Below are 14305 nucleotides of genomic sequence, written 5' to 3'. Positions count from 1 at the left end.
TCCCTCGTCCGGTGTCTCTCAGATCTGCAGCGAAATCAAAAAAAGAAAAGAAAATGGCGGCAGGACCAGATCAGCTCTTCAGTCTCCGGAACAACTTCTACCTGGGAGCGTTCCAGGCGGCCATTAACAACAGCGAAGTCCCCAATCTCTCCCCAGACGACGTCATCGAGCGCGACTGCCTCGTCTACCGCTCCTACATCGCCCTCGGCAGCTTCCAGCTCGTCACCAGCGAGATCGACTCCTCCGCCGCCACGCCTCTCCAAGCCGTTAAATTACTCGCCCTCTATCTCTCCTCCCCCGATAACAAGGTCTCTTTTCTTCCCCATCTAGTGAATTTCGCTCTTGCTTTTTGGTTCCGCTAGCTTATGATTTATAGCTCTTCTTCGTAAGGCCGCGTTTGGTTCTACCCGAATTGGAATGCGTCGGATCTGTGATTTTGAATCGAATCCAGTTCTGAGCCACCAAACGCGACCTTGCTGATGGTCTAGTTTTGTATGGGAAAGGATGGAAATCAATGTTGATTGTTGCGAGTGTTATTGTTGTGTTAGGAGTCGACGATCTCGAGTCTGAAGGAGTGGTTGGGGGATCCCGTGATTGGGAACAACCCGATCTTGAGGTTGATTGCTGGGATCGTCTTCATGCATGAGCAGGACTACAATGAGGCTCTTAAGCACACTAATGCTGGAGGCACTATGGAACTGTGAGTCTCCAGCTCTTTTTGGCCCTTTTTTGTTCCGTTCGGAGTCTTGGATCCGATTTCTTGTTTGTCTTTTCTTTTTCCCTTTCATGGCATTTAAGTCAATGTTTTTTTTATGCCGCCTTCGATGATTCACTTTTTTCATAAAATAACATGAAAGTTCGTTCAAGTTTGGATGCTTAACATCAACATACAGTGTTTGGTATTTCAATAAGCTGTGAGAAATGGGTAAATCTCTGTAGCTGTCAACAGTGATAATGTTTTGAGAAGTTTTTTTGATGCATCAGATCTTGATTTGGATGGTAAATCTCACTTGAAGAGTGATTTTGTCATTGATGATTCTTTGAGATACATTTTATCTAGACCAATTATTTGGTTAAACTAATGTCTAGTTCTCACAATATGCTGAAGGCAAACAATAGCAGTCTTCCATTCTCTTTGTAAATTCCTCACCCTAAGGAGTTTATCACCCCCATTGAGCCCTCTCACGATCCAAGATAACAACTTAGGTTTCATTAAGAACTGAGAACACCTACCACCTTTAGAGTCATAATTAATAGCATGCCAATCTTTTTAACTCCCTTGTACCTCTATCTACTAGTTTGGAATTGGAGGTTGATCCATTTTGGGAATGAATCGCTTCAATAGCTGCCAAAATTGCCATAAATTGTTTATCATAGTCCTCACATGAAATCCCCATGACACGATGGATCTCCTTCACTCTTTGCAAAACCCAATTTGAACACTCCCACCCCAAGCAAATATTTTTCCCAAACACATTTGGGGGGTGGGTGGGGTTAAGGTACTCAAAACTGTACATAACATGACTTCATTTCTACTGTATAGATCTACATCCAGGCAAGGCATTGGGTCGCTAATTGGCTTACTGTTACCCTGTGCATTACCCAACTCCATCCCAAGTAAAGCTGACAGAACTGTCCCTTTTCCCTTATTGCCGATGACACTGAACTCCCGCAAATCCTCCACTGAAGAATCAAGATCCGGCAAAGAAGTTAGTTTCCCCCCTTTAACACTAAAAGCCCACTCAACGGACCTAGGGTGTGCTCCAAAACCATCAGTGTCTGACAGACTACCAACACAAGACGGCCCTAAATCGAGAAACACAACACGCAATTTGTCTACTGGATGTTCTACCCATGCTTCCAGGGTGCAGCCTAGTGGTCAAAGGGTGGGCTTGGGATGAGGGGTAGATTCGGACATCTTGGGTTCAATTCCACACTAGGAGTTCTTACACAGTTCTGACAAGTGGGGTCATATATTCGGGGTTTACTAAGGGTGGGTATTAAAGGCCTTGCCTTGGTGAGGCTCCTACATCATTAAGTTTTCAAACAGATTTGTCCATCAGTAATGGGGAAAACAAAAATGTTCTACACATGCCCCTTCTCCTGGTAACTCCACATCTCCAATATTGATTGATTTAGAGAGAGAAATGTCTGAAGCTTTGAAGGCAGTGAGAGGATAGTGGCAAAGTTGAAGGGCTTCTTTTTCTATGCCCTCTCTCAATGGATGTTTGTTTCTCTTATATATTTATTGCGTACTTGGGTGTGCCCTTTGTAATGAATTTCATTACTTATCAAAAAAAAAAAAGTCGTGCTAGACTTTGGATAAGATTTGCATGTTGCCTAAGGGGTAGTCCTATCATATCCAGGGAGCTACGGTTGTAAAAAGATTAGGAATAAATCAATCTTAGAGATCTTAAACAGCGTGGAAGCATGTTTAGGCGAGATAGTTGAAACTTATACTAATTGCTTCTGTCAACTGAGTGCTTAGTTTGCTGGGGAAGTGACAAAGGATACATGGCTTGTCAACTGTGGAACTCATGTTCAATCCCACGTTGGTAGCCAACAAAGGAAAATCTTCCTGCCATTAAGAAAGAGTCCCACATCAGTTAATGGCAAAAAGGACATCAGTTCAGAGCATGCTTCTCATATAAAACTACAAGCCCCCTCACTTTTTGTCGCTGTTATGAACTGTGCGTGTTGCGTGTGAAAGTGAAAAGTTAGTGAATACTTTTTGGTCTTGTACCTTGAGTTGGTAATTGGGATGCGTGCTTCTGTGGGGACCTACTGCCTGATTTCATTTCAAAGTTTTTGAAAGGGTTGAGAAAGTTGATGCTTCGTGTTCATTTGGGCGGTGTATTTTTGCCGAGCTCAAGCTGGTTCATGAGCTCAGACAAGCATCTTCAGACCTAAGCTTGAGCTAGAACTTTGAGATAAGCTTGAGCTCAAGCTAAACTCAAGCCTGTACAATTTCCTACTGAGCCAAGACTGAGAAGTGCAAAGCTTGGTTCTGCTTGACCCATTTGCACCCCTAGTCTTGGCTCGATTTGGTAGTTTCTAGTTTGTTTTCTGTCCCTTTGTCCCTTTTTATTTTTAATTTTTTTTAATTTTTAATTTTTAATTTTTAATTTTTAATTTTTTTCTATTGGTAAATAACAAACACACCTTATCGGACTTGAACCGTAATTCAACCACTGTCCCAATATTTTTGGGGCTGGAAGTGCCATTTAGCCCAAAGGCTATCTGCATAGTTGTTCACTATGGTTAACAGTAAAAAAATTTGTATCCTCTAGCTGGAGGGTGCATTCATTGTGACATAGTGTACAAGCTGTATCGAATAAGTTTTTGAAACTGAGAAGTATTTATTTTCATTCCTTCTATGTGTAAAATTTATTTGATAGATATTATGTAGTACCCAGGAAGTTTGATTTCTGAGAAAGTATTTGTTTTATGTATTTGTTTTCTTTTGTCGAAGTCACTGGGTCATGCTGACTTTTGACTTTTGACTTTCACAATTCCCAAACTTTGATACTTTGACTTGCATAGAATCTAGCCTGGTAATGGTGCTTAAAGGTGTCATGATTTGTTACATTGTCTAAACCTTGTGGAACACACTAATGCCTTCTTTGATATCTGACACATACAGTTCTCTTGTAGAAGTATGATCATTCTGAATTTTGTCTTTCAAAATTTTCAAACATAGCTCACTTGCATAGAATCTAGCCAGATAATGATGCCTGAACGTGTCATGATTTCTTACATGTTCTAAGCTTCTGGAACAAGTTTGCTTCTTTGATTGAAATTGGATGTTAATTGGTTTTTGGTTACCAGCTTGCTCCCCTCACCTGTGCAATCTATTCTCTCCCCTCCCTCAATTTTTTACTTGGTTCCTACCACTTCCTTTTATACAAGGCGGTTGACTAGTCTTGTTAAACGTGTTGATTCCTTGACTATACTGATGACATTGCTTTGACGTAATTTCTTGAAATGATTATGGTGATATCAGGAAATGATATTTCACCTCCTCTTAGGATCTAAGGCTGGCAATAAGTCCAGTTAGGGTCTTGATGCCTTGACTGCACCAATGTTGTATTCTTATTTACTTAAGTTGACAACAATGATGATGGAAGTGTTCGATGGTTTGTTGTCCTATTTTTTATTTTTTATTTTTATAAGTAATCTATATATATCAAAAAGTGCAATGCGCCTCTAAGTACACAAAAAGTATACATAGGGAAACCTGTGAAAACCCACAATAGGACCCAAAATAAAAAAACCAATAAAAGCATAAAGAAACCCCGACACCTAAAACCCAAAACAACCCTAAGCTCACTATGAGCTCCCACAAAAAGACCCCCGAAGTTATAGAAGCAAACCCATCAAACAATATTCTTGCCCTTCCTTCCCCGAGAAGGGCAAGAAGGTTTGAAACTATTGAAACACAGTGATGGGTCTTCCAAGAGACCTTTGGACATTGATAAGCTTGATTTTTGTGCCTGTCTGGTTTGGAACTAAAGTTTTTATTGCAAGTGTTAATGCTTGCTGTGTCCTTCCATTAACAATTTATCTGTCATCGAAATGACATTATGCAAATGAGGGGTTGTATCCTTGCCCACCAATGTTTTAATAAGAAGTCACATAACTAGTTATCTTAAGTGGAGGAAAAAATATTGCTGAGAATGCTTCTTGTCATTTTCATAAGCCTGATAGAAATTATTCTGCTTTTGCAGGCACGCCTTGAATGTCCAAATATTCCTTAAAATGCATAGGTCAGATTATGCAGAGAGACAGCTTAGGGTCATGCAACAGGCTGATGAGGACCACACACTAACTCAACTTGCTAATGCATGGTTAAATTTGGCAGTGGTATGTACACTCTCTGTTTTTCCTTAAGAGAGAAACTATAGTTGTTTGTAAGCTTATGTTTTCTTTTGAATCAGGGTGGTTCCAAGATACAGGAAGCATACCTCATTTTCCAAGATTTCTCAGAGAAGTATCAGATGACTAGTTTGATCCTGAATGGGAAGGCGGTTTGCTGCATGCACATGGGAAACTTTGATGAAGCGGAAACCCTACTGCTTGAAGCACTAAACAAGGCAAGTATCTAAGCAATCAACATGTTGGATTTTGTGGCTTTTAAATGAGTAAACCAGTGGTTTTTTCTTAGTCACTGGGCAATTTGCACAACCTATTAATTGTTACTTACAAAAAAAAAAAAAACTTATTGAATTGACAATATTTAAATGATTTTGGTGGGGTAAAAAGTGAAAAAGTTGAATTTACTACATGTGTTGCTTTACTTTTGTAGGTTCTCTTGTTATTTTTTCTCGTTTCTCTAAAATCCCTCTATTTTTGTATTTAGTCATAAATGTGAAATATCACGTACCAGATTTTTTTTTTAAAACTATTAAATATTTATATAAAGGCTGCATTGAATTGGCATTAGATAGATACGTGTTCATTTTGAATTATAGATGTGATGAAGAGCTGTTTGGTGATTTGACACAGGATGCAAAGGATCCAGAAACTCTAGCCAATCTGGTTGTATGCTGTCTTCACGTTGGTAAATCGTCTTCCCGTTTTCTCAGGTATGCTATCATTTCATGCCTTCATTTGTTTCTTTTTGCTCTTTTATTTTTATAAAAACTAGCACGGAATTAATGAAAAAGCATAAATGTCAATGGCCACAGTTTTTTATTTACCGTTGCAAAAGCTACAATTAAGTGCAGTTTGACAACTGAAGAAAGTGGGCCATCATGATTTTGAAGTGTATAATGCTGGGCAGAATAGTGAGATCTGATGATTTTAACACTAGACAATTTTGCCTCTCAGATTTTTTTTTCCCACTCGGTCACAATTTTTTCCTGAACTTGTCAACATAATACCTTTCAAGCAAATGGGCTGGCAAAAGTTCTCATAGAATCCATTGGCATTTGTTGAAAACAAAATACCACTTAAATAGGAGCCTCTCAAATTAATATTGACATAATATAATGCATATGCAAGTTTTTAACAAGTGTCAGTGTATCCATAACGAGTTTTTTTGAGTTTTTTTTTTTTTTTTGGTAATCTACGTTGAACTTAACAATCTTGCTGTGTAAGTTTTTGCTTTAGGACATGATGCTTGCTGTCACATGGATTGGATGTTAGGCCGACCATGCACTCCTCATTTTGATTGCAATTTAGTGCATATAATGACATTATTATGCAACTGTCCTAGTGTACATTTCTGGCTTATCTGATGACTGGCGTTGCAAAGTTGTTGTGCAAATTTGTATTGTTACTCTACTGTTTTTCCAAATTAAGGCTATTAGGGTTCAATATTCTTGGTATTATTATTTCCAAATGAGTTGAAATGATAGAAAAATTAAGTAATTATTGTTGTCAGTGACTGACAGATTTAAGTCACTGTTTTGCAGCCAGTTGAAACTTTCACACCCAGACCATGTGCTTGTCAAAAGGGCATCCTCTGCAGATGAGAGCTTTGACCGAGCTGTTCAATCAGTCGCATGAGGCAAAGAGGTGAATGGTATTTTTTTTTTGATAAGTAAAGATATATTTATCAAAGGCGCAGAGGGGCGCAACCCTAGTACACCGGGAGTATACAGGAGAGCGACTAAGAAAGAGAAAGAGAGGAAGAAAATCTAATAAGAAAATCTTGGAAGCTGATCACTATAGGCGCAAGCCAACCAGCAGTCCAAGTGAAGAGGGTGTACAAGAAAAAGTGAATAAGCTCCTCTAAATTCCTGGCCGAATCCTCAAAATTTCTTGCGTTTCTCTCGTTCCAAATGCACCACATGAGGCAAAGAGGGACCATCTTCCACACAACGGCGCTGCTAGTTTTACCACCCATCCACCAAGAATCGAACATCGCCTTAACGCTGCCCGGCATAGCCCAACACAAACCAAACCGAGTGAAAATGGCGTTCCATAAGGAGCGCGCCACCCCACAGTGTAGAAAGAGATGGTCAATGGACTCCCCATTTGATTCACACATGCAACATCGGTTTATCACCACAATACCCCTTTTCCGAACATTGTCCAAAGTAAGAATTTTTCCAAGCGCGGCCGTCCAAGCAAAAAAAGCCACTTTCGAAGGGGCCTTGGTGCGCCAAATACTTTTCCAAGGGAAAGGAGTAAGATCTTTAGAAGCAAGAATCCTATAGAAAGATCTTACTTCAAAATTGCCTTTCCGCGAATAGATCCACCTTATTCTATCCTCCCCTTCCCCACCAATTGGATGCAAATACAATAGCGAGTAAAAAGAAGCCAAAACCTCCACTTCCCAATCATGAACCCTGCGAGTGAAGGAAACACTCCACTGAGTAGAGCCATTTGAGCATTCCCTATTGTCTGCAATAGACGCATCCTTGTTGGTGGCAATGCTGAAAAGTCCAGGAAAAACCTCCCTAAGAGGCATGTCACCACACCAGATATCCTCCCAAAACCTGATGTTGGACCCACGACCTGGGACAAATCTAATGTGGTCTTGGAACGACCTCCACCCCCTACAAATGTGCTTCCAAAACCCTACTCCATGCGATCCTCTGGGAACCTTGGAGCGCCAACCTCCCCAAACCGCTCCATACTTCGCCACCAGAATCTTTCTCCACCAAGCCTCTTTCTCATGAGCAAATCTCCACAACCATTTTCCCAATAAAGCTTGATTCATCAACCGCAGATTTCGTATGCCTAACCCTCCCTCAGTGATCGGATAACAAACCTTATCCCAACTGACCAGATGGAACTTAAACTCATCATCAATCCCACCCCATAAGAAGTCGCGTTGAATCTTCTCAATGCGCTTCGCCACTGATGCCGGAATAGGAAACAGAGACATAAAATAAGTGGGAAGATTGGATAAGGTGCTCTTAATGAGAGTGATCCTCCCCCCCTTAGATAAATACAAGCGTTTCCAAGATGCCAACCTTCTGACATATTTTTCCAACACGTCCTCCCAAATGGTCTTGACCTTGAACGAGGCCCCCAGGGGGAGACCCAAATACTTGAGTGGCGTAGTAGCTATACCACATCTCAAAATACCGGCCAGCATGCCCGCATTTTCCATAGAGCCTACAGAAACCAAAGCGGATTTGCCCAAGTTTACCTTTAACCCTGAGACCGCTTCAAAGCAAACTAGGAGAGCACCAATATTTCTTACTTGAAAAGGATCTGCCCCGCAAAATACCAGAGTATCATCAGCAAAGAGGAGGTGAGAGACGATAACCTGTTCCGCTTCTCCAGCCCCCACTGAAAACCCAGAGATGAGACCCCTATTTATTGATGCCTCAATCAACCTGCTGAATGCCTCCATGACCAAAACAAATAGGAATGGAGAAAGGGGGTCGCCTTGCCTCACACCACGTGAACTATCAAAGAAGCCAGACGAAGATCCATTAATCAAGACCGAGAATCTCACAGACGAGATGCAATGCTCAATCCAGGAACACCATTTTTCTCCAAAACCACACCTTCTTAGAAGATAAAGAAGGAACTTCCAATTCATATGATCATAGGCCTTTTCCATGTCCAATTTGCACAATAATCCAGGTTCCCCCGATCTAATACGACTATCCAGACACTCATTGGCGATGAGAACTGAGTCCAGGATTTGCCTGCCTTTAACAAAAGCATTCTGGGGTTTAGAGATGACCTTGTTCATTACTCTCTTCATCCTATTAGCCAAGACCTTGGCAATAATCTTATAAGTCCCTCCCACAAGGCTAATCGGACGAAAATCTTTTAAATCATTTGCTCCATGAGACTTCGGAATAAGGGATATGAAAGTGGCATTAAGGCTCTTTTCAAATTTACCTCGATCATGAAACTCCGCAAAGACCGCCATAATGTCCCCCTTGATCACATCCCAGCAATCCTGAAAGAAAGCCATAGAGAAGCCATCCGGACCTGGAGCCTTATCCCTATCCATCCCTTTCACCACCTCCCAAACCTCCTTTTCCTCAAACGGAGTCTCCAACCTAGAAGCCTCCCCAACATCTAACATGTCAAAAGCAAGGTCTTCTAGCCTCGGTCTCCAAGTGAGATTCTCTTTGAAAAGAGCCTCGTAAAAGTGAGTAACATGATCACTAATAACCTCTTGATCTGAAGTCGTTGAGCCATCCACCATCAACGTCTCTATAGTATTATGTCTTCTATTTGCATTGGCCATCCTATGGAAAAATTTTGTGCATTTATCTCCCTCTTTCAACCACCGGACCCTAGATTTTTGCCTCCAACTAATTTCCTCTTGTAACAGAAGGATCTCCAATTCTCTAGATAGCGACCCCTTCCTCTCAATATCTTCAGAGGATAAACCTCTCTCTTCATCCACCCTGTCAAGAGTTTTTAATTCCTCCATCCGAGCCTTGATATGCCCTTCCACATTGCCAAACACCTGGTTATTCCATTTCTTAATGTCCTCCTTGAGAGCTCGCATCTTTTTTGCCAAAATAAAACTCGGAGTGCCAAGGAAATGATAAGAACCCCACCAACTTCTGACTTTGTCCACAAATCCCTCTGCTTTGAGCCACATATTTTCAAACTTGAATGGTCTCTTACCTCCCAACAAACAATTACAATCAAGAACAATAGGAGCATGATCCGAACAAACACGAAGCATCCTTTTTTGTCGCACGTCCGGGTAATGAACTTCCCAATCAGTGGAAACAAGGAATCGATCTAGCCTTGACCAGGATTGATTGTTAGACCAAGTGGAAACCCCCCCAGCTAAAGGAAGATCCATAAGTTCTTGCTCCGATATAAAATCTGCAAATTCCCTCATTGCGGATCGAGAATGAACTCCCCCCGACCTTTCACTAGAAAGAAGAGTAACATTAAAATCCCCACCAATACACCAAGGCATGTCCCACCAACTCATAAGGCCCACCAGCTCCTCCCAAAGATAACGTCTAATGTTGTCTTTGTTTGGACCATAAACCCCCCCAAAAGCCCACTCAAACCCGTCATCAACATTTCTAAAAGAACATGCTGCCACAAATCTGCCCATAGCAACCTCAACCTTCGTAACAACCCTCCTATCCCACATAACCAGAATTCCCCCTGAGGCCCCTCTGGACGGAACATAGCACCACTCCACATAAGGACATCCCCATAAACTCCTCACAAAGTTATTAGAAATGAAAGCCACCTTAGTCTCCTGGAGGCACACTACATCCACCTTCCAACTTCTAAGAAGACTTCTAACCCTCAATCTTTTGTCCCTTTCATTCAACCCTCTTACGTTCCATGAAAGAATCTTTGGCTTCATTTAACAGCTCCAAAACCCCTCCCCTTACTTCTAACCCTCGAAGAGCTACCATTGGGTCCCTCATAATTAATAGAAAAATTAAGATTGTTGAGTTCTCGCTTACCTTTCTTAACCGAAAGAGCTTCCAAACCCACTCCCTCTTCCACTGCCTCTCCCTCTTCCTTACCATTGCCCTCAGTGTCATCCAAGATTAACCCAAAAACTTCCGACAGCTTCCTATCTTCACCGCCACAAGAGACGCCTACAAGCTTACTGAATTCAGTAACAAATTCCACTGTAATCGGCTCCTGAGCTACAAAGGGGACCACAGCTAAAGAATCTGAAACAGGATGTGGACTCTCCTCATGATCACTGACCACATCCCCAATCGACCTCAAAGGATTCGAACCTGATATCTCCCACTTCTCAAGCCCTGGCGGAATCTCTTCCTTCTCCTCGACCTGCTTTGAACTAACTACTGTTTCTTCCTCCAAATCCCTCCCCACCATCTCCTGCCCCACGCTCGGCAAAATCCATTTCTCGAGCCCCGGAAATAGCTCTCCCTGGGTATCAGACCCCGCCTTATCATACTTTTGCTCCATTTGCCCCTGCTTGACTGGGTCTGACTGACCTGAACCGCTTCTCTCCCCTTTTTCCATTTCCCTCCCGCACATAGACTTCTTCAGCTTCCCACTATCATCCACAGAAAGCCTCGCAATATCCGGCCGCACATAATTGGTCGTACCCTCCTTGCTGGCACATGCGATAAGAGCTGTCGGCGCTTTACCCAGAATTCCCAAGACTGGGTCGCTCTGCTGCTTCGCCGAGACCGCGAGTTCCACAGAATCGGTCGCCGGAGAGGACCCATCGATTCTGTCAGCCCCCCGCTGGCCATCCCGTGATTCCTCAGAATCTCTCGTCGGAGATCGGAGACCTTCCCTTGTCGACGCTACCTTCCTCGGCCCCTGAACTCTCGACGTCTCCGGCATAGTTTTATGCGTTAAGCTCGTAAAGGAACGAGACTCTGAGTAAAAAGACGAAGGACCCGATGGGCCAGGACCACTAGGCGTCACTGTCTTCCTACTGTAAAATTTCGTCGACCTGCTGGGCCCAGAACCCACCACTATGGCCTTGTCCTTTCGGCCTGTCTGTGGCATGACAGAAGCCTTGGGCTGGCTTATAGGCTGACTAGCGTATGGGTTCATGAAATGGGCCTCCTCAGAATGCTCCAAGACACTCATACTTATAGGCCCAGTATGTCTGGCCTCGCCTCTGCAAGGGGAGCGCGAAAACGCTTCGATTCCTTCGAGGCAAATCCTGATCTCCTCCTGTATCTTCAGCAAAGAAATCTTCAGCTTTTCCTTTCCTCCCGCCGACACGCAACCTGGACAGCACGCTCCAGTACAGCCAGCTTCGTATGCTTTCTCCTCGGGACTTGAAATTTTCTTCTGCACTGCCTCAATTCTGACTCCACAGTTCGCTACTGTTCTCTCCGCCGGACCTGCTGCCGGAACAGTCTTCTGAACCTCCAAACCATCTTCGACTTCCTTGGCTTGGCACACTGCAGAGAAACTTGGCCCCATTTTGTTATCATTCTTCTTAACTTCCCCCAACAGCCATTTAGGGACTCTAGCAATGGGTTCTTCGAAGGACCCGAAAAGTTCCTCTTCTTGGTTGGATTTAGACATCAAGACCTCCGAGAAGCTCCTTCTTTGTTTCCCTGATATAAGCTTCCTTGCATCCCCCACGAATGGCTGTACAAAATCCACAGCAATTCGAAACTCTGACTGTAGCCGGTTCCATCCCTTCCTATTCCATCCTTCAGGCACGAATACTCTCCCTCGTCTTTCGCTGCCTTCGTTCTCCTCCAAAACCAAAAAGCTCCCGTGTCTGTTGAAGCATTTCTGGACTAACACGCGTGGAAAACTTCTAATGGTCTCGTCCCTAAAGACCCTTGAATCCCCCACATCCATCAACTCTTCAAAAATCCTCAAGAGCCAAACCGCTTCTGTCCAATCCAAACGTATCGATCGCATCTTGCCTCTGCACCGCTCCTGTAGTTTCAATACCGTGTCTCCATCCTTCACTATCACTGCAAACTCCTTAGATTCCACAACCCAACCTCTCGACAATCCCATGACTTGACTCTCCAGTTGCCACCCAAACTCCTCCGATAAGTAGCCAATATAATTATCCTACTCAAGATAATTTAAAGTAGCAAAACCCAGTACTTTAGCAAACCTGGGTACGATATGCAATCTCTAGTTGTTCCGCCACATCTTCACGAAGTGGAAGCCAATCAAGGCCCCCTTTACGAGCAAACCAATGACCTCTTAAAACACGCCGATTTTCTCCATACCAGTAAACAGGGAAACAATGTCTCCACGCTAAATCAACCTACATAAAGATCGTAGGTGAATGGTATTACTCTATATATATAGTCTCTTTTACCTTTCATGACGGCTAGCTATGCTATTGGTTTTTGTCAGCTACAAGAACATATAAAATTGAATGGAAAAAAAGGTGTATTTGGTGACACAGTTGGAAATTCATAGTAGTGTTACTTTTCGGATCTAGTTGCTGTCTTCATATATTGAACGTTTTGAGCAAATTTAATTCATTTTGGGCTTTGCATTGAGAATACTCAGCTGCAGCACTGCTTACTTCTTCTATCTCTTTCCTTATGATTTTCAGATAGATTTGATTCATGTCAAGGAATTTGTCTGTTAGTACATCAATACTGGATTATCCTTGGGGTTTATTTTGTCCTCTGTTACCAAAACCAACAACAACAAAACAAGAAAAAAAAACAAAAAGAGAGAGAAAATATACTTTTAACCCCCTAAACTATTACTCATTTTGCAATGAGAAATGCTAGAGATCCGGAAAATTTTCCCGAATCTTAGTTCCCGACTAACGTGGCTGTAGTTAAGTAAACTACAGTTAAGTTTTTTTTAATAAAAAGTAAACCCACTCACCCACCCCACCCCACGCATGCTATCCCCTTCACCTTCAGCATGCTTCTCTCTCTCTCTCTCCCAAAAATCACGCACAGCACATCACACTTCTCTCTACCCAACACCAGCAGCATCCAATGCCACCACCAAGCACTACCCTCACCGACGACCCACCATCCAACCAAAAAAGAAGTTTTTTTTTTTTTTTTTTTTTTTTTTTGATTTCATATGGTATTTCTCACAGATCTGCATTATTTCTTTATTTTCTGCCCCTACAGATGGCGTCACCTTCACTCTCGAGACCTTCCATACCGCTCTTGAGAAGTACGACTTTAATTCTGAGCTTGGGACCAAGGTTGGTTGCCCACTCTTTTTATGTCCCTGAGTTTTTTCCATACTTCTTTGAAATTGAGGTCTAGAGTGGGAGCTTGTTTCTGGGTATGAGCTAGAGTGAGGAATTATGAATGAGGGTTATGTGAAATTTTTATTTGTGAAAGTCAGGCATGCAAGGAATCGTGGTTTCTTCACTTTCTTGTGAGTTTTCAAAATGGGTGTGAGCTAAAATGAGGAACTTTATGTTATTTTTGTGCTATTTGATATTGGGTATGTGTGATTGGCTTCAGATTGAGTGCTGCTGCTGAGTTTGATGTTTTTTTTTTTTTTTTTTTTTTTTTTTGTCCTATGCAGGTTGATGTGCAGCATGTGCTTATGTGTTGATTGTTGTGGGGCTTTACTCAGTGCTATGGGGAAAGCACAAAGAGAGCATGGAGAATAAAGAAGAGAAGATATCGGATGCTATAAAGGGTGCTCAAGTATGCAATTTCAGGAATCGAAGATATTTGTAGAATGAGTTTTCTTTGTAGATTCCGGATAATGGTCCATGGAATTACCCTTATCCATGGAATTACAACTTCGTTAGTATGAAGTATGGGGTGAAGCTGGGTACAACAATACTAGTGTTAATAAAATGATGTTAAGAATTGAGCCTTTTCATATAGCCTTAGGAGCAAATAAATTTAGAAATTGGACCATTCCATAAATTTGTGTAGTGTATACATTTTGAACCTTCCCTCACTTCTAATCAATTTGTTGCATATTGCTTTTA

General features: G+C 42.2%; 1 protein-coding gene across 1 annotated transcript; it reads left to right on the top strand.

The window, feature by feature from the left end:
• Nucleotides 1-14305, top strand: LOC132168812 (coatomer subunit epsilon-1-like). The gene is made up of 8 exons (XM_088511293.1): nucleotides 1-308; nucleotides 549-700; nucleotides 4728-4863; nucleotides 4938-5093; nucleotides 5506-5585; nucleotides 6417-6519; nucleotides 13479-13555; nucleotides 13888-14305. The coding sequence occupies exons 1-6, from the start codon at nucleotides 54-56 to the stop codon at nucleotides 6508-6510; spliced, it is 873 nt and encodes a 290-aa protein (XP_088367419.1). The 5' UTR covers nucleotides 1-53; the 3' UTR covers nucleotides 6511-6519; nucleotides 13479-13555; nucleotides 13888-14305.

Source organism: Corylus avellana, chromosome 1 (assembly GCF_965113065.1).
Source record: "Corylus avellana chromosome 1, dhCorAvel1.hap1.2, whole genome shotgun sequence".
NCBI classification, from domain to species: domain Eukaryota; kingdom Viridiplantae; phylum Streptophyta; class Magnoliopsida; order Fagales; family Betulaceae; genus Corylus; species Corylus avellana.
The sequence above is the reverse complement of the archived record's forward strand: the minus strand, read 5'-3'. Positions and strand labels throughout refer to the sequence as shown.